This window comes from Microcaecilia unicolor, chromosome 6 (assembly GCF_901765095.1).
Source record: "Microcaecilia unicolor chromosome 6, aMicUni1.1, whole genome shotgun sequence".
In the NCBI taxonomy this organism is placed as follows: Eukaryota; Metazoa; Chordata; class Amphibia; order Gymnophiona; family Siphonopidae; genus Microcaecilia; species Microcaecilia unicolor.
The window spans coordinates 176539781-176561703 of record NC_044036.1 but is presented as its reverse complement, the minus strand read 5'-3'; the positions used below and the strand labels follow the sequence as shown (position 1 = coordinate 176561703).

Below are 21923 nucleotides of genomic sequence, written 5' to 3'. Positions count from 1 at the left end.
GGGGGAGTTACGATCTTTGGCCAGGGTGACAAATCCTTACTTGCAACTCACTTTGGGCGCCTGGATTCAAGCCCGGACACGTCTTTTAAAAGGTCAACAATATTTTTGAACTACCCCCTTTGGGGTGATGAGGGGTTTCCCCTTGGGTGCCCGGGACCCTTGCTACCAAGCCTGGGTGACCCAGGGGCTCATCCAATTAGGCTAACTGGTGGAAGATGGAAAGCTGATCCCGTTTGTGTGTAAAAAGGCAGCAAAAATACATGGCCATGCGGTAAGCAGTGACATAGCCCCAGGTGGGCCTGGGTGGGCCGGGACCCACTTAGGGCTCAGGCCCACCCTGATGGTAACAAAAACACTGTTCTCCATGATACTGGCACCTGCGCATGCTAGGTTTTCAGTGCATGCATGCTGCAGACTGCCAAAGTAGAAGCATTTTCCCACCAGCTGAGATATTTTTTGGTGGTGGGGGGGAGGAGAACACTTGGTGCCCACCCACTTCTTGCCTAGGCCCACCCAAAATCTACTCTCTGGCTACGCCCCTGGTTATAAGATTGTTCTTACCGCGTGGCCATGCAGGGGAGAACATGTAAGGACTCCTTTTTAACCTGGAGAGGTAATTAGGTAGTACGCAGTGCTGCCCAATTACTGCCGGGTAACCACCGCACAAAAAAATCGAGCCCTATTTTCCCCAGCATGGGAAATGGCGCGAACTGGGACTGCAACTACCACTGGTGCCCATGTTGGGCTTACCTCCACTTTGTAAAAGGGCCCCAAAGTTAAACATCATTGACTTTTAAGGTTATAACTGCCACCCCATGTAAATTACCTCCAATGCTATCTTGCTGTTTTGGGTTATAACTGCCAGCTTTCCTGCTGCCGCTATTCCCCCTCTATTACGTCCTCCTGCAATCAAAACAATGCGGGCCTCAGCAGAGGAGGGAGCAGCAGTGGCTCTTAAAACAGGACTTTGCAAATACTGGCAGTGCAGTGGCTTTTCCCTGATTCAACTTTTCTCCTTGCTAACATCTCTGACTGGCAGAGAGAAAACTTGCAGCATGCCTGATCTGCTCCACAGCGCACTGGTTTGGAAACACCGTCCTGCGGATTCTCCCAGCTCTCAAGTGTACGAGCTCAACTCCCTGCTTCTTAGCTGTCAGTCTTGTCATCTCCTTTTTCTTGTCTTCTACCATTTTGGATAGTGAATTTTGCACTTGCTTTCTAGCAGTTATAAAATACAGACTGGGAAGTACCCAGTGATTTCAGAATGAAATCACCTTGCATATCCTCTCATCTAACAAAACCATCTTCTATTTTCCGAGTATAAAAATACATGCATTGTAAAACAGCATTTCTGCTTTTACTTTCACTGAAAGAAGAAGCAGCTTTCAGAGGTCATTGTGGAGTGGAGGAGTGGTCTGGTGGTTAGAGTACCAGCCTTGACATCCAGAGGTGACCCTGTTCAAATTTCACTGCTGCTCCTTGTGATCTTGGGCAAAGTCACTTAACCTTCCATTGCCTCAGGTAGTAACTTAGATTGTGAGCCCTCCAGGGACAGAGGTGTACCTGAATGTAACTCACCTTGAGCCACTACCCTGATAAGAACCCTTGAGCTATGTACCCTGATAAGAACCCTTTAAATTCTGTCCTCAAATAGACTCTTAAGGATGAGAGAGAATGTCAGATTAAGTAAGACCTGCGATGTCACAACAGGCAGGCACAAGTGGTCTTTATCTACTGTCATTTTCTGTTTCTTGTTTCTCTTGACCTCTGCTGTAGTGAAGGAGCTACAGTTATCATTGTTCCTATCAGTTGCATTGCAGGATCTCCAGAGTTGCCCAGTGCCCCACCTACTTGCTTGTGTGTTGCTGGATACACTGGAAACGGAACTTTTTGCACAGGTATTATTTCTGAAAGGAAACCAGACAGGAACTGATAAACTCTATAAGCAGTGTTTAGATATCATGTTACCTAAGAACTTTTGTAGGGTGAAAAATAGGCCTCTATATAATTTAACTTGATAGTGTGATGGAATGAGTAGTTGGGTAATATGGTTCCCTATATTTGACATCCCCTCCCAACTTATTTAGGTCAGTCATTGCAGCGATGGTCCTGTCCTTAAAGCTGGTGAATAGGTGTCACTGTCGAGCAATGACTAGGTCTCCCTCCCTCAGGGGCTATAAATGTCCAGGCTGGCCCAGGGGGGGTCAAGAATCTAATTTTGTGTATTATATGTTATTTTGGATTGTTTAATTTATGCATTAAATTAAGTTTGTTTGTATGTGTGTGATTTTTAAATGGAATAAGTTAATGAATGAAATGAACTCAGGTCCTCCACATGGCAGCACTCAGTAAATGCCACTGAGCTATTTGTGCAGCCCTATCATAAAACATTTTTTGCACCAACTTGGAACACTCTGTTCCAATAGGCTCCTTGTTATTCTGGTGTATTGATCCCAGAACACTAGAATTAGCCCCCCCCCCCCCCCTTCAAATGTAGGTTATAAGGGATAAGTAGATTTAATTTATTTCTGCTTCTCATCTGATTTTTAGAAATTGATCCTTGTGTTGACAATAATGGTGGCTGTTCTGCCCATGCAAATTGCACTAAAGTCGCAGCGGGAGAGAGGACGTGCTCTTGTCATGAAGGCTACACTGGAGATGGGATTGTGTGTTTGGGTGAGTGCAGAAGAGGTTTATACACTTCAGTGACTTCACATTTTACAATAGACCATTTCTAACTAGTAGATGGATAGATAGGATCAAGGAAGTCTCTAATATGTTCATGAGTAGACACCATTAAGAACAACAGCATTTAGTAAGTTCTTAGTGGCATGAAACATAGGGACCCTTTTCACAGGTTGGGAAGAAGTTCAGTGATGATTGTACTATAAATCCATGTTACTAAAGAATTTTCACTGAATCTTGGATCACTTTATCCACAGTTTTTCACATATGCTAAGGAGGCTTGTGATTTACAGTTCTGTCCTTCCTCTACTTGAAATGCAAGCAAGCAGAGGACAGCACAGAAAGAGTGAAAATTTGCCAGGTTTCAAACTGCAGATCTGTCGCTGCTCTTGTTGATTGTAATGGCGGTACTGACTGTTGTAATAGAATGCACACACCAGCTTTGTGGTGTAATTTTATTTTAGTTCCCAAATCACAGTAGGGCCAGAGCAGGTATTCCATCTGTTTTCTAGTTCCTAAAAAGGAGGGCACCTTCTTTCCTATCCTCAATCTCAAGTATGTCAACAACGCTTTGAGTCTTTCACTTCAGAATGGAAACCTTGCGTTTGGTAACTCCTTCAGTCCAACCTGGTGAGTTTCTCCCCTTGTTGGATCTCGGAGGCCTATTTTCACATTCCAATCTGGCCTCCTCATCAGTGTTTTCTCTGGTTCACTTTGCGCTGTATTCTGAAATGGCTTAGGTGTGCCCTGAAGCTGTTAAAGAACTGGCATTAAAGGCACCTCATTGCGGCTCTTACATCCTGGCACCAGTTTATAGACTTGCTCCCCAAATGTACAAATTTGAATACTAGATAGTTTTACGTTCAGTTTGTCTAAATCTATCCACAGAAATAAACTGCACTGGCTGCCTCTTAGGAATGTATTGTTGAAAAAAAATTGCCAAGTTTATCGGGCAAACTTGGGAGAGATATAAAAGTAAATAAACCAGCAAATATGTACGTGACCAACTCCAAAGTCTTTTGAACGTTCTGAATTTAATGTTTTGGGAATTAGCATTTCAGTAGCTCTAACATTTCTGCAGAACGAAGCTGCTTATCCATGCAGTGCCATTCACACCAAATGACTCATCTATCCCCAGCTCTACTTGCCTACAACAAAAAAAAGAATCAGTTCAGAAGAATGCACATGTAACCACATTCAGGAGAAAGTTGCACATTCCAGGCTGCGATAGCATGGAAAGAAAGGGGACAGCAGCCAAAATGTAAAGGGCCCTCTGGCCTGAATTGGAAGTCCTCAGTGGGACCTCTGTTCTCTAGTGGGCCAGATTCCTCTATCCCCTAAAGCCTGAAGTAGTGCTGAAAGTTTAAAGAGACCCCCTCCATAAATCCTTTCTCTTTTTCTAACATCCTGCTTCTTCTCTTCATCATGTTTCTTGGAGCTGTGTATAGAGGTTATAGTAAAAATTTGGATGGGGAATTATAAAAAAATTTAACATTTGTACAATGGCTGAGGATTCAGAATAACTTGTTTGTATTAGTTAATGTGCAGACATGGTTGAGATACCAGACCCGATATTCAAAGGGCGTTAACTGGGCAGGAGATGCTCTTGCCTGATTAACCCACGCTGAGCTGGCTGGCTGCCGATATTCAGCGTGATTCAACTGGGTAGTGCTGCTGAATATCTGTGCTAACTGGCCATTCCCTAACTGGTTTGATAAGAGGCAGAGTTTGGGCAGAGACACAACTTAACTGATTAGCTGCAATATTCAGTCCACTAACCGGATAAGTGAACATATAAACTTAGGACAGCAAAAACGGTGTCCTAACTTCAATCACGTACCAGTCTGAATATAGGCCGGTTCCTGGTTTACTTCCAGGTCAGCGCACATACCTGGATATTCAGTGGTGGGAGCTGCACATGCCCCAGCATTGAATATTCAGGGTTAGTTCTGCCCACGGCTGTGAACAGCTTACAAACTGCTTAATATTACCCCCTTCATGAATGAGGTAAAGTTTAATTTATTTTTCTTATTTATATACCCATTGGTTGGTTGTTTTCTGTATATTGCTATATAATTATCCTTGGTGTATAATTGAAATTTGTGTTAATATTAAAAACCAAATAAAGATAAAGATTAAAATAAATTTCTGCTAAATGCAGGCCTGCAGTGTGGTATTGGAGCCCAACAGTCTTCCATGGGGTCGTGGATAGCTTCATATGTAGTTCTTCAAAGTTAGAAGCACTGTGCTGAATCTCTCATCTACTCTTTCCACACAGAAATTGATGGCTGCTTAGAGAACAATGGAGGCTGCCATCGGAGAGCAGAGTGTACTAAAACTGGGCCCAATATGGTAAGAACAGTGAGGTCTTTATACTAATCTATGACAGTGTTTGCAGGTTAGTACCTATTTAGCAAAATTTGGCTAGGAGATGCAAATGAACTCTTGGGTCATTTTGTATCACTAGCTAAATTTCATATGGAGGTTTTCATGTCTTGCCACAGCCAAGAAAGTTGCACATTCTAGGCTGTGATAGCGCGGAAAGAAAGAGGACGGCAGCCAAAATGTAAAGGGCCCTCTAGCCTGAATTGGAAGTCCTCAGTGGGACCTCTATCCCCCAAATCCTGAAGTAGGGTTGAAAGTTTAAAGAGATCCAGCTCCCTGAATCCCTTCCCTTTTCCTGAGATTCTGCTTCTTCTCTTCATCAAGATCTGACCTTTCCCCCACCTCAGATGCCCCCCAGGACTCCAATTCCACCCCAAGAGGTGTGAGGGGCAACGGTGGCAGGAGCAAATCTCAGTTTCTTCTGCCCTGGCAGCTGTCATCCACAGATCCACTACTAACCTCATAAATCCTTTTGAATACTGACTTGCACATTTTCAAGTTTAACTCTGAATTTTTATGATTGATAATCATGACATTTTAGAATCATGCTTGATATTTAAGAAATATATACTGCATGCCAGTTTCAAAGATAATTTCCAAAAGCCCACAAATCTGTGCTGGAGATTTCATGGAATTTAGCTGGAGATTGGCTGATTTTGCTAGAATCTTCCAACAGCTTCTCTACTGCTGAAGATTCTGGAGATTTCAGCAAAACAGGGAGTCAAAGGACAAAGAGAGAGAGAGAAAGTTTCCAGCAACTTGGAGAGTCTGTTCAAAGTAGAAAAGGGAAAAGATGGTAAGGTAGCGACATGCTTTTTTTGTCTTATTTACAAGGGCACTGACAGTTTTGGTAGATGGACAGTGCTGATGGGACCACCTTGTACATTGTGGAGTGCCTCAGGGGGCATTGTTCCTTCTATTGTTTAACATTTGGTGGGGGGCACCAGTTGTGAATATCTTTTTAAGGAAGTTGGAGTAGGGTATTTTATATTTGCAGACGATATTCAGACCCATTGGGAAAGGATTGGGTGGAAAGGTTAGCTAAATTGCAGACATGCTTGGATAAGGTGGGATATTTACATAAGTACATAAGTATTGCCATACTGGAAAGACCAAAGGTCCATCAAGCCCAGCATCCTGTTTCCAACAGTGGCCAATCCAGGTCACAAATACCTGGCAATAACCCAAAAAAGTACAAAACATTTTATACTGCTTATCCCAGAAATAGTGGATTTTCCCCAAGTCCATTTAATAATGGTCTATGGACTTTTCCTTTAGGAAGCCATCCAAACCTTTTTTAAACTCCGCTAAGCTAACCACCGTTACCACATTCTCTGGCAACGAATTCCAGAGTTTAATTACACGTTGAGTGAAGAAACATTTTTTCCGATTCGTTTAAAAAAATTGCTACATTGTAGCTTCATCGCATTCCCCCTAGTCCTAGTATTTTTGGAAAGAGTAAACAGGCGCTTCACATCTACCCGTTCAACTCCACTCATTATTTTATAGACCTCTTTCATATCTCCCCTCAGCCGCCTTTTCTCCAAGCTGAAGAGCCCTAGCCGCTTTAGCCTTTCCTCATAGGAAAGTTGTCCCATCCCCTTTATCATTTTTGTCGCCTTTCTCAGCACCTTTTCTAATTCCACTATATCTTTTTTGAGATGCGGCGACTAGAATTGAACACAGTATTCGAGGTGCGGTCGCACCATGGAGCGATACAAAGGCATTATAACATCCTCATTTTTATTTTCCATTCCTTTCCTAATAATACCTAACATTCTATTTGCTTTCTTAGGCGCAGCAGCACACTGAGCAGAAGTTCAACGTATCATCAACGACGACACCTAGATCCCTTTCTTGGTTCGTGACTCCTAACGTGGAACCTTGCATGACGTAGCTATAATTCGGGTTCCTCTTTCCCACATGCATCACTTTGCACTTGCTCACATTAAATGTTATCTGCCATTTAGACGCCCAGTCTCCCAGTATTGTAAGGTCCTCTTGTAATTTTTCACAATCCTCCCGTGATTTAACGACTTTGAATAACTTTGTGTCATCAGCAAATTTAATTACCTCACTAGTTACTCCCATCTCTAGGTCATTTATAAATATGTTAAAAAGCAGCGATCCCAGCACAGACCCCTGGGGAACCCCACAAACTACCCTTCTCCATTGAGAATACTGACCATTTAACCCTACTCTCTGTTTTCTGTTTTTTAACCAGTTTTTAATCCACAACAGAACACTTCCTCCTATCCCATGACTCTCCAATTTCCTCTGGAGTCTTTCATGAGATACTTCATGAAACGCTTTCTGAAAATCCAGATACACAATATCAACCGGCTCCCCTTTATCCACATGTTTGTTCACCCCTTCAAAGAAATGTAATAGATTGGTGAGGCAAGATTTCCCTTCACTAAATCCATGTTGACTTTGTCTCATTAATCCATGCTTTTGAATATCCTCTGTAATTTTGTTCTTAATATTAGTCTCTACCATTTTACCCAGCACCGACATCAGACTCACCAGTCTATAATTTTCCGGATTGATGTTTTAAAATAAGTTACATTTGTATCTCCAGAAAAAAAGAGTTCTGGTGGTTATGTAAGTCTGTTTTACAGAGGGATTACCCAATTTTGAATTGGCAGAGAGTTGAATTGATAGCCCAGGACCACATTTGAGGTTTGAGGATAGAGTTGGATAGTGGGTTGATGTGTTTTCAGGTTTCACTGGTGGTGCACAGTTTTTTCCTGTTGTGGCAGTAGAGAAGGATACATTATCATTTTACGGAGTATGGTTTTGCTCTGGGGAGGGAGGGGGTTTATTCAGGGATTAGAATCCATTTAGCCTATTATAATGTGCTTTATTTGGGTTTGCAAGCAAGACGTTTACAGCAACTGGAATTGGTTCAAAATACATTGGCAAAGGTTTTGAGACAGGTGGGGGTTTTGGAAATTTATTTCATCTGTTTTAGTAGATTTATGGTGAAAAAGATTTTTATGGTGATATTTATCAGTTTCACGCTTTTAAGCAGTTAGGACCAAGTTGTTTAAAATTTAAGTTAAATTGGTATATTCCAAAAAGGAGTTTATATTCTGCAGATGCAAAGTTGTTGGAAGTCTCAGGGTTGGATGTAGCGTGATTGGTGACCATAAGAACACACTCTTTTTCTGTTGACGTCCTTCTGTTGTGGAATACATTGCTTCAGGTGTTGTGTTTAGTTTTGCTACTCTGTTTCTAAAAGGCAACTGAAGGCTTATCTTCTTAGCCAGCATTAAGCTGAGAGGATTATGTATGGTTGGAAGAGTCTTGCTTTTAAGTATATATATATGTGATGTATTGATTTTATAGTTGTATATGTTGAATTGTTACCTGCCCAGAGACTGGTGTTTGGAAAGGACAAATAACTGAAATAAATAAATGGAAAAAGAAATATTAGGAAGGATTCATTTATAGCTGAATGGATGGAGGCATACGGAGCAAAACGATTTACCTTGTGCTCCCCCAAAAGGGCAGAGCTATCCATGACATATATTAAATATGGACAAAAGGGTCAGCTTCTTCGGGCCTCTTGACAGATCCCATATCTTTACATTTGACTTCAGTAAAGGAGGGCCCATCCTCACAAGTAAGTCCAGGCCCTATTAGTGCTTAAAAACGCCCTTGTCCTCGCCTTAAATCCTACTTTCTCTAGCCAGGATGATTTTAAAATTCTGTCAGAAAAAGTTTCCACAATATCCCCTGGATTCTATATGTGGTGCTGAAAATTGTGTGCACAATTGTGGGTACACACCTAATTTGCACGCACAATTTAACTGAGCAATGAGCCTATTAGCACCAATAATTGGGTACTAATAATCAATTTTGGATTTGCACATGCATCTTGTTAAACACTATTCTATAAAATGCACGTGCAAATCTTTTAGCATGCAACTGAAAAGGGGGAATGGCCATAGGAGGGGTATGGGCGTTCACTAAAGATGCATGCAGTATTATTGAATTCAGGGGATCCAGGCCTAACTTACACACAAGGATTTACACGAGGTTTCAGGCATCCAAATTTGGGTGCCATTTACTGAATCTAGTCCTATAGTTTTTAGTCAAGCTAAGTACAATTTTGTGAGAATTGACACAATGGATGTTTTTGATATTATATGATATAGGGTGGTGGTGGAAGTAGTTATTAAATCACATATACTGGCATTCACAACTCCCACTGCTTTGTAAAAAGGGGATGGTATGTACTCACATAGTGTGATAACACATTATATATCACATGTGACTAATAGGAGGAAAAAGCCTCAAGGTGCCTGGGTCAAAACGATCTCACAAGCAACAATTGATCCTGTTGACCAATGATTATTATTATTATTATTATTATTATTTGTAACGCTTATACCCCGCACTTTCCCACTCATTAGCAGGTTCAATGCGGCTTACATAGTACAACATGTTAACAAAGTAATATATAGTGGATGTAGCTGTAATATAGTAAATAGAGAGGTGGTCGTTTATATATGGATAGGTAAGATGGGCAAGGAAGGAGGATGGTAGAGGTAGGGGAATGAGAGGAAGGTATATATTGGGATTAGCTTATTGTTTAGTATGGGAAATGTAATGGATTGTTAGGAAGAGGGATGTATTAGAGTATGTAGGGAGGGGTAGGAAGAGGGATGTACTAGAAAGGATTAAGTAGGGGAGCATATTCCAGGTACTGTCTTCATGGTCTGATCTGGTAGTGCAGATGGACTCGTAGTTTAAGTCAGGTCATTGGTGTAGGCTTGTTTGAAGAGGTAAGTTTTTAGCAGCTTCCGAAAAGGTAGATAGTCATTGACTATTCCAATGATTTGGTCTTAAGAGGATCCGCTCCTTATCATTGGCAAAAAAACCACCCCAAAGTCTCAAATGAAAAACAAAAGGGGAAAAGTACAGGGGAAACTCCCTCATAGGTCCTCAATAGTCCCAGTATAGGTTGCTGCTACTTGTCTACCAACTCTTCACAAATACAAATCAAAAAGAAGATGAATGGCGAACCGCTTAGCTCTTTGACGGTCTTTTATATGCACAGTTGCCACAGCTTCCTCATTTGAAGTGTAGACTTTTCCTTCCTGTTCCCTTTTATTTATTAGTACGATGTGTAGGAGCATCATAATCCCACATACCACCATGTTTCACCCAGTTGCATCAGGGATATATGCGCCTGTCAAAATCAAACAGTCTAAATTAATCCAACAAAATCCAGACTTAAGTAACACTTATAGCACATCCTAGCTGAGCATCAGTCGATAAGAAAGAATACTTCTTAAAAATTTTTGTTGCAACAGCCAATACGATCCCTGATGCAGTGGCTCAGGTTGCATGAAAAACAGGCCACATCTATAGACCAGCTGTTTCAATGATTTAAGATAAGTTATTTGACTATTGCAATATAAAATATTGTCACTTCAGCACGTTAATTTTAGGATTTCTGTCTTTTTTTTTTCCCTATCCATTATTTTGTAGGTGGCCTGCAATTGTCAGACTGGTTTCAGAGGTGACGGAAAAGAGAAATGTGAACGCATCGATCTTTGCAGAGAGGTTTGACAGTGTTCATGTTATAATAATGTGGAAAAGCTGCACTGAATCTTTCCACAAACTTACTCTTCTTTCATGACACATGTGTAGTCAGACTGCCATAGATCTTTCCGGAGTTTTACTGTCATAGGAGTTTTACTGAGCAGTTCTATGAAGAGAAGCAATTATTGGCACTAATTAGAATGAATTGACATTTATATGCATACATTTAGGCATGACCAATAAAAGGAGGCACAGAAATAGCAGGGTCATGGGTGGATTGGGGGCGTGGCTTTGAGTTACAAGAGTAATTATAGAATATGGAGGCTACACATTTTCATTACAGCAAATGGTGGAACCTAAATTTTCATGCGACTCCTTCTTGTAAGCGCTGTTCTATAAACCGCATCTAACTTTAAGCGTGGCTTATAGAAAAATGCTTTTATTGGCGCTAATTTTTTAGGCAACATTTATAGAATCTAGCCATTATTGCTTAAATATACACACGTAAAACAGCAGACCAAAATCCACCAATCAGCGCATACCAAGGAAAACCATTCAAGCTCTTCATTCAGTCCATTCAGGATCACCATGTTTAATTCAAATATCCAGTGTTGTTCCTTATAGTTTATCAATCAAAAGCTCTTCCTTCTGCTCCCAGCCATATACCGTCTATCACCTCAAGTGTATGCCATTTATAGAGTGACATTTGGACTGCCAGTTGGAGAATAATGGAGCATACTCCATACTAGTCTGTATACATGACTTATGCACATTAAGGTGCAAATTCACCACTCGGGTAGTCCTTATATAAGTCAAATCACATGGGCATACTGTCATGTATATGGCATATGTTGTACAATTGGTTCCAAAAGATGACTTAAAACGTTTATTAGTATTTTATGTAAGTGACCACATTATGAAGTATATGAATAAAAACTAATCGATGAGAAGTTAATGGTATTGGTTTCTGGACATTTTTTTCTGAAGCCTATCTTCTGGTGATCTGACTCTTTTTGATATAATATATACAGTGAGAGTGTTGGTACAGGGCTGGCTTAACCATTGGACCAGGTGAGGCACTGGCTCAGGGCGCCAAAATTTCCAACCTATGACCTCACCTGGTCTAACTTAACCTTTTCTTCCCCCTCCTCTCTGTACGTCTGACATCTCTCTTTCCATCTCTCCCTCCCTCCAGCACCTCTCCCTGCCACTCCCCACCCCTGGACTCAGTCTCTCTCTCCCTCCCCCTTCACATCCCCCTCCCCACGGGTCCGACATTGCTGCTTCTCCTCATTTCCTCTCCCTCCCTTCCCCCACTCTTGTAACCTATGTGAGAATTACCAGAGGCAGCAGCAGCTTCATGCTGCCTTTGCTCAAGCCATGGGTCTTCTCTCTATGGCATCCCGCCACTTCTGATTCAATCACCTATCCATCCTTTTGCAATGATTTCAATACCACATAATCATCACCAGCCCATTTTATACAATTTTGGCTTATGCAGTTTTTCAAAGTCAACAAAATCAGCAAGTGAAAAGTAAAAGTGCACTTATCTTAAAAAGAAACACTTCTTAAATAATGCCAGTTCAGGAGATTTAATGAACTAGGCTGTCAGAGCTAGCAGAAGTGATCACGCCTAAATGTTAGGCATGTTGATACCTGGTTATTCTAGAATGTTATAAAGCAGGAATTCTCAACCCAGTCCTCGGGACACACCAAGCCAGTTAGGCTTTCAGGACATGTACAGTGAATATGCATGCAAGAGGTTTGCATACAATGGAGGCAGTGCATGTAAATTTATCTCATGCATATTTATTGTGGCTGTCTTGAAAACCAGGCTGGCCTGGTGTGTTCCAAAGACTGGGTTGAGAACCCCATTATAAAGGAATGCAGGCTTCTATTCCTTTATAGAATAGACTTCTAACATGCACCTTTCAGACGTCCAATTCTATAGAATTGCCCACAAAGTGCATCATAAAACAATCCACCATAGCGGAAGAACGCTGAAATTCCACAAGGTGCACAGGAACACTGGGAAGTGGACTATGGCTTTCCCAGGACAAGCGGTGTAGTCAGACGGTGTTTTTGCCAGCATTCAGAAAGCATTGCTGCACTTCCACTAGATTAACCAAAGGTCTTTCTCAAGACTGTTCCTCCAATATCCCTTTGTCACATTGGAATCATTTTCACCAAACACAGTGTTGAGACTCCTGAGGCAGGCCTCATGGCTGAAACACAGTACTGTGTCGAGTCTTGAGTCTTCAATAAATTTTGATTTTGAAATGTTGAGGTTCTCTTCATTTGTCCTGGGAAAGCCGTAGTCCACTTCCCACTGTTCCTGATCTCATAAAATTCCTGAACAGTAGCAAGCATAGATTTGAATGGTATTCCTTTCTCAGCTAATGGTCACATTATGAATTGAAATAAAAAGATGCTTCTCTATTCATACCTATTCAAGGCCCATCAGTAAAGTAATGTTTTAGTGGGTTTCTCCTGTTTTCCTGTGTTTATGAAGTATATCTGTTGTGTTTCCTAATAGAACAACGGGGGTTGCAGTCCTTTAGCTATCTGTATAAATTTAAGTCCTGCAATTCGAAAATGTGTCTGTAAAGGAGACGCTGTCGGAGATGGAATCATCTGCATAGGCACAATTTCTCAGGTAATGTCAGCCTGCATATGAAAAAGAAGATAGTTTATATATCACCAAGCCTGTGATCTGGTGCTGAACCTGATAAAAGACAACCAAACAGCAGCAGCAGCAATCCAAGGAAGAACAAACACTGCAAGAGTTTATCCAGATGTCAACTTTAATGGAAACAGGACCCAACCTGGCCAGGTTTCGGAAAAACCTTCGTCAGGGGTCACATAGGTTTCCACAATATATGCACAGATTCAATGCATATACTGCAATACCTGCACATAAAAAGCTCTCTCTCACTCCCCCGATATACAATACCTTTTCAGAAGTCTTCCATGCTGCAGCACCAGTGGCAGCCTTACTGGCTGCCTCCAGCTGGCACTGGGCCTTTCCCTCTGACCCGTCCTGCCCTTCTGAAACAGGAAGTTGCATCAGAAGGGGCAGAATAGGTCAGAGGGAAAGGCCGGGTGCATGCTGGAGGCGGCCTGTGGGTAAAGCTGCCACTGGTGCTGCAACATAGAAGACTTCTGAAAAGGTATTGTACACCGGGGGAGTGAGAGAGAGCCACGGGCAGGGCCAGGAGGAAAGGGGGAGTCGCCAGACTGTGAGGGTGGGAGGGAGGGGGAAGGCGTACCCACAGGAGGGCCTTGGGGGCCTGGGCCCCCTCCTTTGGGCCCAGGCACCTCGGCCCCCTCCTTTGGGGATGAGAGACATTGGATGGGGAAAAGAGACACAGAGAGATGCTGGACAGGGAAGAGAGAGAGACAAGACACTGGACGGCAGGGGCGTATCTGCGTGGGGCCACAGGGGCCTGGGCCCCCGCAGATTTCGCCCTGGCCCCCCTCCCCGCCGTCAACCCTCCCCCGCTGCTTACTTTTGCTGGCGCCGAGGTCCGACCCGCAATCTCCATTTTTCGTCTACCTCCGTGGCCATGCTTCCAGGAAGTAACGCTGCAGTGCTGATTCGTTGAATCCAGTTCGGCGTCTGACGTCAGACGTCGAACTGGATTCAACGAATCAGCACTGCAGCGTTACTTCCTGGAAGCATGGCCACGGAGGAAGACGAAAAACGGAGATTGCGGGTCGGACCTCGGCGCCAGCAAAAGTAAGCAGCGGGGGAGGGTTGACGGCGGGGAGGGGGTGGAGAGAGAGGCGGCGGCGGCGGCGGCGGCGGGGTGGGGGGGGGGGAGGCAGGCAAAAATGTGCCCCCCCTCTCTGGCTGTGGCCCCCCCTACCGCCGGATTCTAGATACGCCCCTGCTGGACGGTAGAGAGAGAGAGAGAGATTGGATGGGGAAAAGAGACAGATGGAGTAATGCAGGATGGGGGAGAGGCAGAGAGAGATGCTGGATGAGGGAAAGGGAGACAGAGTGATGGGGAAAGAGATGTTGGTAATGGGATAAATCAACAAGATTTGCCTATTCATCTCTTTATTCTTCTTTAAATTTCAATTTTATAAGTATTGCCTGAGAATCCAGAAAATCCGAACTGACCCGAGCAGTCCGGATGTTTTGACTTGTACCGTAGTGGCAGATTCTTTTTTAAAATACTACTGCAATTGTAAATATCCTAACCTGATTTCTACATTCTATCAAAAATAAGCCTTATTGGCTGAATTACACAGCAAGTTAAATCAGACCAGCATCCAACTGTTTTATTATAAACAAAAAAAAAACCAAGGAACTTGTTGTAGATAGTTGAAACCAAGAATGCTTCACCGAGTCTCATTCAGTACAAATATATGGATACATTAATAATGAATTCAAGAGAGCTTGGGAGCATGTTTGTACATAGGATCTCAATGGGAGTGATAGGGAGAGTAGATAGCATGGATAGGCCATATGGTCTTTATCTGCCTATATTTTTCTCTGTTTCTATGTAAGAATGCAATGCATTACATAGAGAGGGAAAAGAAAGGCAGCAATGTGGCTGGTTTTCTATTCAAGATGGAGCTCTCTGGCTCAACAGATTACCCACAAGGACTAGAGACTCCTAGAGATGATTAATGAGTTCAAAGGTTACATCTTGAGTTCGGACATGAAGCCAAGGACTTCATGAGACAGAGGAGAATGGGTCACATCCAACATTCAGTCCATCACAGCAAAGACTACATAAACCTTGCAGGAAGTTTGATCAGCACAGTTTTCAGGAACATAATATAAATATGTACACACAAACATTATGTACTGAACTCCATGTATGTTTCTTTCCCCATAATAACCCATTCCTTTGGTGTCCTGTCCACACCAAACTATCAAGACATGTCAGGAAGGTGCAAGAGGATTTTGACTGGCCATTGTTTGGGAGATCCACATTTACAAACACACTTTGTGCATCTGAGAAAGTAGGCGCCATTCATTCTGTTTAGAGGGTAAAGGATCATGGATTTGATATACTGCCTTTCTATGGTACAACCAAAGTAGTTTACATATTTTTATTATGTGCAGGTACCTAGAGCAACCCAATCAGTAGGGGAGAGGGAAGATCCTGGCATACAGCTGCTCTAACCAAGACAAACAAATTGATGAAAAAAATACTCAAAGAGCTGCTTCTATTACAAAAAAAAAACCTAATATCTCTATTTGTTGTTCCAGGAACTCGCCCATGATCCAGCAGCAGCATTCTTCCGTACACAGCTGCAGGTTAGTAGCAGTTTCAGAAGGTCTCCATAAGGACTGCAAATGTCCAGATGGAAAGTATCAAGCTCATTTCAGTCTGGACCTTTGTCACCAAGTCATTTGTAACAGTCTAGAGTAGACTTGTCTAAGTTCAGTTCTTGAGGGCTGCAAGCTGCAAGCAGACCAGGTTTTCAAGGTATCCTTAATTAATATGTATGAGAGAGATCTGCATACAGTGAATGTTGTGGGCATGCACATCTTTCTCATGTATATTCATGAGGGGTATCTATGCTGTCAGGGGTGTCTACCCAATTGCAGATTTTGATATCATCCACAAAGAGGCAAACCCTACTAGATAGCACTTCCACAATATTACTTACAAAAATGTTAAAAAGAGCCATACCAAAAACCAGTCCTTACGGCACACCACTGCTAATGTCCCTTTCCTCAGAGTGAACTCCTTTTACCATGTCACTTTGTCGCCTTCCACTCACTTTAGAGCCCATACCTAGGGCACACAGTTTATTTTTGTTGCCTATGTAGTCCTGTGTCAAAGACTTTGCTAAAATCTAAGTACACCACATCTAACACACTCTCTTAACCCAACTGTCTGCTCACCCAGTCAAAGAAATTAGATTTGTCTGACAAGACTTACCTGTAGTAAAAACAGGCTGTATCTGGTCCTGCAAACCTCAGTATCCTTCCTTTTAGAAATGTTTCCGTTAATTTACTCATCCCAGAGGTCAGACTAACTAGCCTATAGTTCCCAACCTCCTCCTTTCTTCTGCTTTTGTGGAGAGGACCATATCTGCCCTTCTCCAGTCCTCCAGGACCACTCCCAACTCTAAAGAAGCATTGGAAAGGTCAGATAGCAGAGCTGCCAGAACTTTCCTAAGTTCCTTCATACCCTTGGATGTATGTATCCCACTTAGTCCCATCGCTTTGTCTACCTTTAGTTTAGCTAGCTCCTCATGAGCACAATCTTCTGAAAATAGTTCAAGGTATAATACACTTCCATTCCCATTAGCGTTTGTCTTCTGTGGTCCTATTCTCAGCCCTTCATCTGTGAACACAAAACAGAAATATTTGTTAAGCAATTCCGCCTTATCCTTATCAGCTTCAACATATTCCTCCCCTTCACCTTTGAGTTTCACAGTGCCATTTTTACTCGTCCTCCTGTCACTAGCAGATCTAAAAAAATGTCTTGTCCTCCTATTTTATCACATTGGCTATGTTTTTTTTTATTTGTATCTTTGTTTTCCTGATTACTTTACCATCTTCTCTTAGCTTTTCCAGATACTGTCACTGTCTTCCTCTTTCTGCGATCGCTTGTAATTTATGAAACCTAATCTTTTTCCTTACCTTTTTCAGCTACTACTTTTGAGAACCAAAGTGGCTTTCTTTTCCTCTTACTTGTATCTACTTTCCTAACAAAAAGGATCATCACCCTTTTTATAGTTCCTTTTAATTTTGCCCATTGTTTTTCTGCTTTCCCCTGTTGGTCCCATCCAGCTAACAATTCCTTCAGTTGTTCCACCATCTTGACCAAGTTAGTGCTTCTGACATCTAGAACCTTCACTTTTGGCTAAACCCTTTACCTGAGTGGCAGAGTGGCCTAGTGGTTAGAGCACCAGTCTTGCAATCCAGAGGTGGCCGGTTCAAATCCCGCTGCTGCTCCGTGTGATCTTGAGCAAGTCACTTAACCCTCCATTGCCTCAGGTACAAACTTAGATTGTGAGCCCTCCTGGGACAGAGAAATATCCAGTCTACCTGAATGTAACTCACTTTTGAACTACTACTGAAAAAGGTGTGAGCAAAATCTAAATAAATACATAAAATAAAATACATGTGTGTCTTAATATTGAACCACAGTCATCTGGTGATCACTGGATGCCAGATGATCATCCACTATAACATTAGAAACACTCCTCATTTATAAGCACTAGGTCCAGATTGTACTATTAGTTATCATTTCTATAGAGCTCCTTGACATGCACAGTACAGATAAAAATGAGAGAGAGCTCCTGTTCCAGAGAGTTTACAATCTAATAAACACACACACAGACACAACAAATAAGAGACCTTAATTGCTTTGTTGGTTAGTATGGTAAAGAGAGCTGTATTGGGAATCCAGAAAGTAACCAGTGGGTACTTATTTTTTTCTAATTATTCTTTATTAGGTTTTTTTTGTTTTTTTTTTTTTTATATTTTTATTAGGTTTTTAATAGAAAAAGAAGTCAGCTTCTCAACTTATCATTTAGGTCTACACCTACACTCTAATGCTAAAACTACCTGTACCCTAATAACTCCCCCTTACACCTTCCCTGCCCAAACTCTCACCATTAAGAAGAGAAGAGAAATACTCATTTTGTATATGGTAAATAGAAACTGACAATATTGGAAAAATCCTGACACAGAGTAGGGATGCAGTGACCATCATTTTATTTTTTGCATACTCTGCCATCCCAAATCAAAGAAGACAGTTTTAAAATATATTCTCTGTAGGTAAATTGATGTTTACCCGCATAGGCTGCAGGGTACACGCAAGGGTTTTATTTTGCAATCCTTCACATTCTTCCCATCATGCACTTTGGATCTGTGAAGTATCAGCCACTGTGAGATTTTCAAAGGGAAACACCAATGCAATTTCCCTATGAAATCAGTCTTGCAGGCCTACGGATATAATGGCTGCAAGTTTCTTGCAAGTTTTAAAAATTATCATCAAAGTATCAGTCCTTGCTTGTTTTATGAAACAGTCCTGAAATGTTTTAGATTCAAGCAACCTAGTTTCTGAAGCAGACTGTATATCGGCGCTGGTTTTCAGACATCATTTCCAGATGTATGTTTAGTACTTGTAAGTGCTGATTTCAAAAGGAAAAAGCAGGGACTGGACTTCACCAGGATTACAAGTTCAAAAAGGATGGAATCATTAGACAGCTCTGAAACATATAAAAGTCACATATGATAATACTGGCTCATCACACATTACTTGCTGTGGAAAGTTACCTTCATACAGGGCTGTAGTTCATTCTCATATCATCTCAAACTTTCTTTTTGAAATGTAAGTTTTCAGAAATGCACAGGTAAAATATATAACTTTTCACCTCTCCCTGTTTCAGGTCAATAAAATCAAGGACTTATCTGACAAAAGAGTTTACACAGTCTTTGTTCCTCATCAAGATGCAGTTGGTAACAGCACAACGGTAATGTTGGTTGCGTTATAGTGTTTAGTTCTGAATTTGTACTGCTTTTATCTTTGAAGGTCTTTGATTTTACTGTGCAGAGAAAATTTCTGGATCTACATCACAATGGGAGCATCAGAGTTATAATATACTCAGCTTTGTCTTATTACTTATAATACCATATCTACACACTGTGGGCTCTAGAATAGTAAGGAGAGGGGGTCCAGCGCCAGAGCCTTGAGAAAGCCAAAATGAGTATGTTTCTGGAATTTGGACATAGAGTTCCTTCTTATGAAATTAGCCTCATAGGTATATATGACTTATAACTGGTAAAGAGATTTTGTAAATTAAACATGATGTATTGCAGACTAACAAAGCACAAAACTTCAACTCCGCCCATTTACTGGATCCCAGAAATGACTTCCACCCTGGGGGACAGCCAGGTTTCTTGTAGCTTGTTTAGGTCAGGTTTGTGCACACATTCCAGATGGCTTAGTCTGAGGTCCAGTTTCCATGCATTATAGTTCAATTGACTCAGGTTACAGGTTATAATTTACAGGCTGCAGGTTATAATTTATATGCCGCGAGTACCTACTTGGTTCAAAGCGGTTTACAATAAGGTCCTAATTACCTAATTAGAAACAAGAAAGTCTTCAAAAAAAGCAATTTTGAGCATCTTTCTAAAATGTACATAAGTATTGCCATACTGAGACAGACTGAAGGTCCATCAAGCCCAGCATCCTGTTTCCAACAGTGGCCAATCCAGGTCACAAGTACCTGGCAAGATCCCAAAACAGTACAATACATTTTATGCTGCTTATTCTAGAAATAAGCAGTGGATTATCCCCAAGTCCATTTTAATAATGGTCTATGAACTTTTCCTTTAGGAAGTCATCCAAACCTTTTTTTAAACCCCACTAAGCTAACTGCTTTTATTACATTCTCTGGCAATTAATTCCAGAGTTTAATTAGATGTTGAGTGAAGAAAATTTTTCTCTGATTTGTTTTAAATTTACTACATTGTATCTTCATTGCGTGCCACAAAAAAGAGCCCATGCCTCAGATTCCTCCACCACCTGACAAAGCTACAGAAAAATCACATTTGCTGTCTCTTCAAGTCAAGTGAAATTCACATAGTGGTGCAACACAATGACTAGTAATATGAGTTCCCACTATAGTTCTTTAATTCCTTCTCTTAGGTCTTTTCCCTCCCTCACTCTTTGTGCAAAGACTTTATCGTAGAGTGCTCAGCACCCATCAGCTGTCTTCCATTCTTCCAGACCCATTTTTTTATGTGTGTGTGTGTGTGTCTGTCTATCTGTCTAATTTTCCAGGGCTCTCATAGGTGCCAGCTCTGTGGGTGTTTCTGATCTCTTAAAGCGTAATATCTTCTTAAAGCAGACATGTGCCAAAATAATCAGATATCTAGATTGTAAGCTCTTTGAGCAGGGACTGTCTTCTGTGTATGGTGTACAGCGCTGTGTATGCCTTGTAGTGCTATAGAAATGATAAGTAGATAGATAGTATAACCTCAGCATGGCAGCAAACACCAGAAGTTTCTTACTTTTTCTGAGATTTACTTTTATTGAATAAATGTAGCCAATTTACTCAGTAGATTCTTAGAAGTTACTGCCCTGAGGCAAGAGACTTTGTAGTTCTGTTAGCTGTATCGAAAGGTGAGAATGGAAATATGAAGTGAAGGAATAGTTATGGCAGAGGTAGGAGAGCTGACAGGTGAATGAAGGTGGTTCAGAGATGGGATGCTGAACGAACGGGGCTAAAAAGACAGGTTCACTGTAGGGGAGCAGCAGAACTTGTGCATTCAACAAGATGGAGAATTTCTGGCTTTTGAAAACAGAGAAGTCAAGGAAAAGCACCCACAAGCCCAGGGAGGGTGAGGTAAAAGGACCAATAGGGGCAGAACCTGAGACCAGGTAGCAGAGATGGTCCTAGAGGAGAAAGATAGTAGAAATAATCAGGAAATGACAGTAGGTAAACAAAGGAATCAAGCTCAGCTGAGAAAGGGAGGAGGCCTTTGCAGGAGAATAGACCACTAGTAACAAACTTTATACAAACAAGCAGGGGTGGCTGCAGTACATTTGAGACTACATTTCACACAATGCATTGCGCATATATCTTTGCAGGGAGTGATGGCAGCAGTAAAAATCCTTAGAAGTGAGAATAACAGTAAAGGCATGTAATCACATTTTAGGGCTACACTATAAAATTAGTGTAAGGCTGCCGGGGGCATACACTCCCCACCTGGTATTGGTAGATAGCATTATCATTATTATTACAATCACTCTTGCTGTCTCATCAAGCCAAGTGAAATTTACATAGTAGTGCATAGTAATGTGAGTTCCCACTACAGTTCTTTAATTCCTTCTCTTAGGTCTTTTCCTTCCCTCAGACTCTTTGTTTCAAGACTTCATCCTAGAATGCTCAGCCCCCATCAGCCCTCTTCCATTCTTCCATACCCTTTCTTTGTGTGTATGTCTCTCTGTATGATTAATTTTCCAGGGCTCTCATAGGTGCCAGCTCTATGGGTGCTGAGCACTCCCAATATTGAACAAGTACCTTCATTTTGTCTAGAGAGGGATAGCTTGTGTTATGTTGAACACCCCCAATTACTTTGAAAAGTTGGCATCTATGCAACCAGCATAAAGTCTTTCGTGTTTCCTGGCTTTGATATTCCACAGTATTTTAGAAACATTCAAAAGATTTTTCTGTCTATCTTAGGAATTAACCAGACATATTTTCTTGGTTAAAATTAACCGACCACTGACCAGCTAAATTATATCTGGGCAAATTGTTGAATGCACAGAATTTAGACAGAGAGTGAGTACTGGAGACATTTTTTAGGG

The 21923-nt window shown here is 41.6% G+C and overlaps 1 protein-coding gene across 2 annotated transcripts in view; it reads left to right on the top strand.

Annotated features, from left to right (window-relative positions):
* STAB1 (stabilin 1) overlaps nt 1-21923 on the top strand; it is a 299279-nt gene that overhangs the window by 167834 nt on the left and 109522 nt on the right. For both annotated transcript variants that reach the window (XM_030205497.1, XM_030205496.1), the window contains exons 41-47: nt 1810-1898; nt 2551-2676; nt 4964-5037; nt 10573-10647; nt 13163-13282; nt 15854-15901; nt 18997-19080. In XM_030205497.1, the coding sequence (XP_030061357.1) occupies nt 1810-1898; nt 2551-2676; nt 4964-5037; nt 10573-10647; nt 13163-13282; nt 15854-15901; nt 18997-19080 (616 nt within the window). The remainder of the gene's footprint in view (nt 1-1809; nt 1899-2550; nt 2677-4963; nt 5038-10572; nt 10648-13162; nt 13283-15853; nt 15902-18996; nt 19081-21923) is intronic.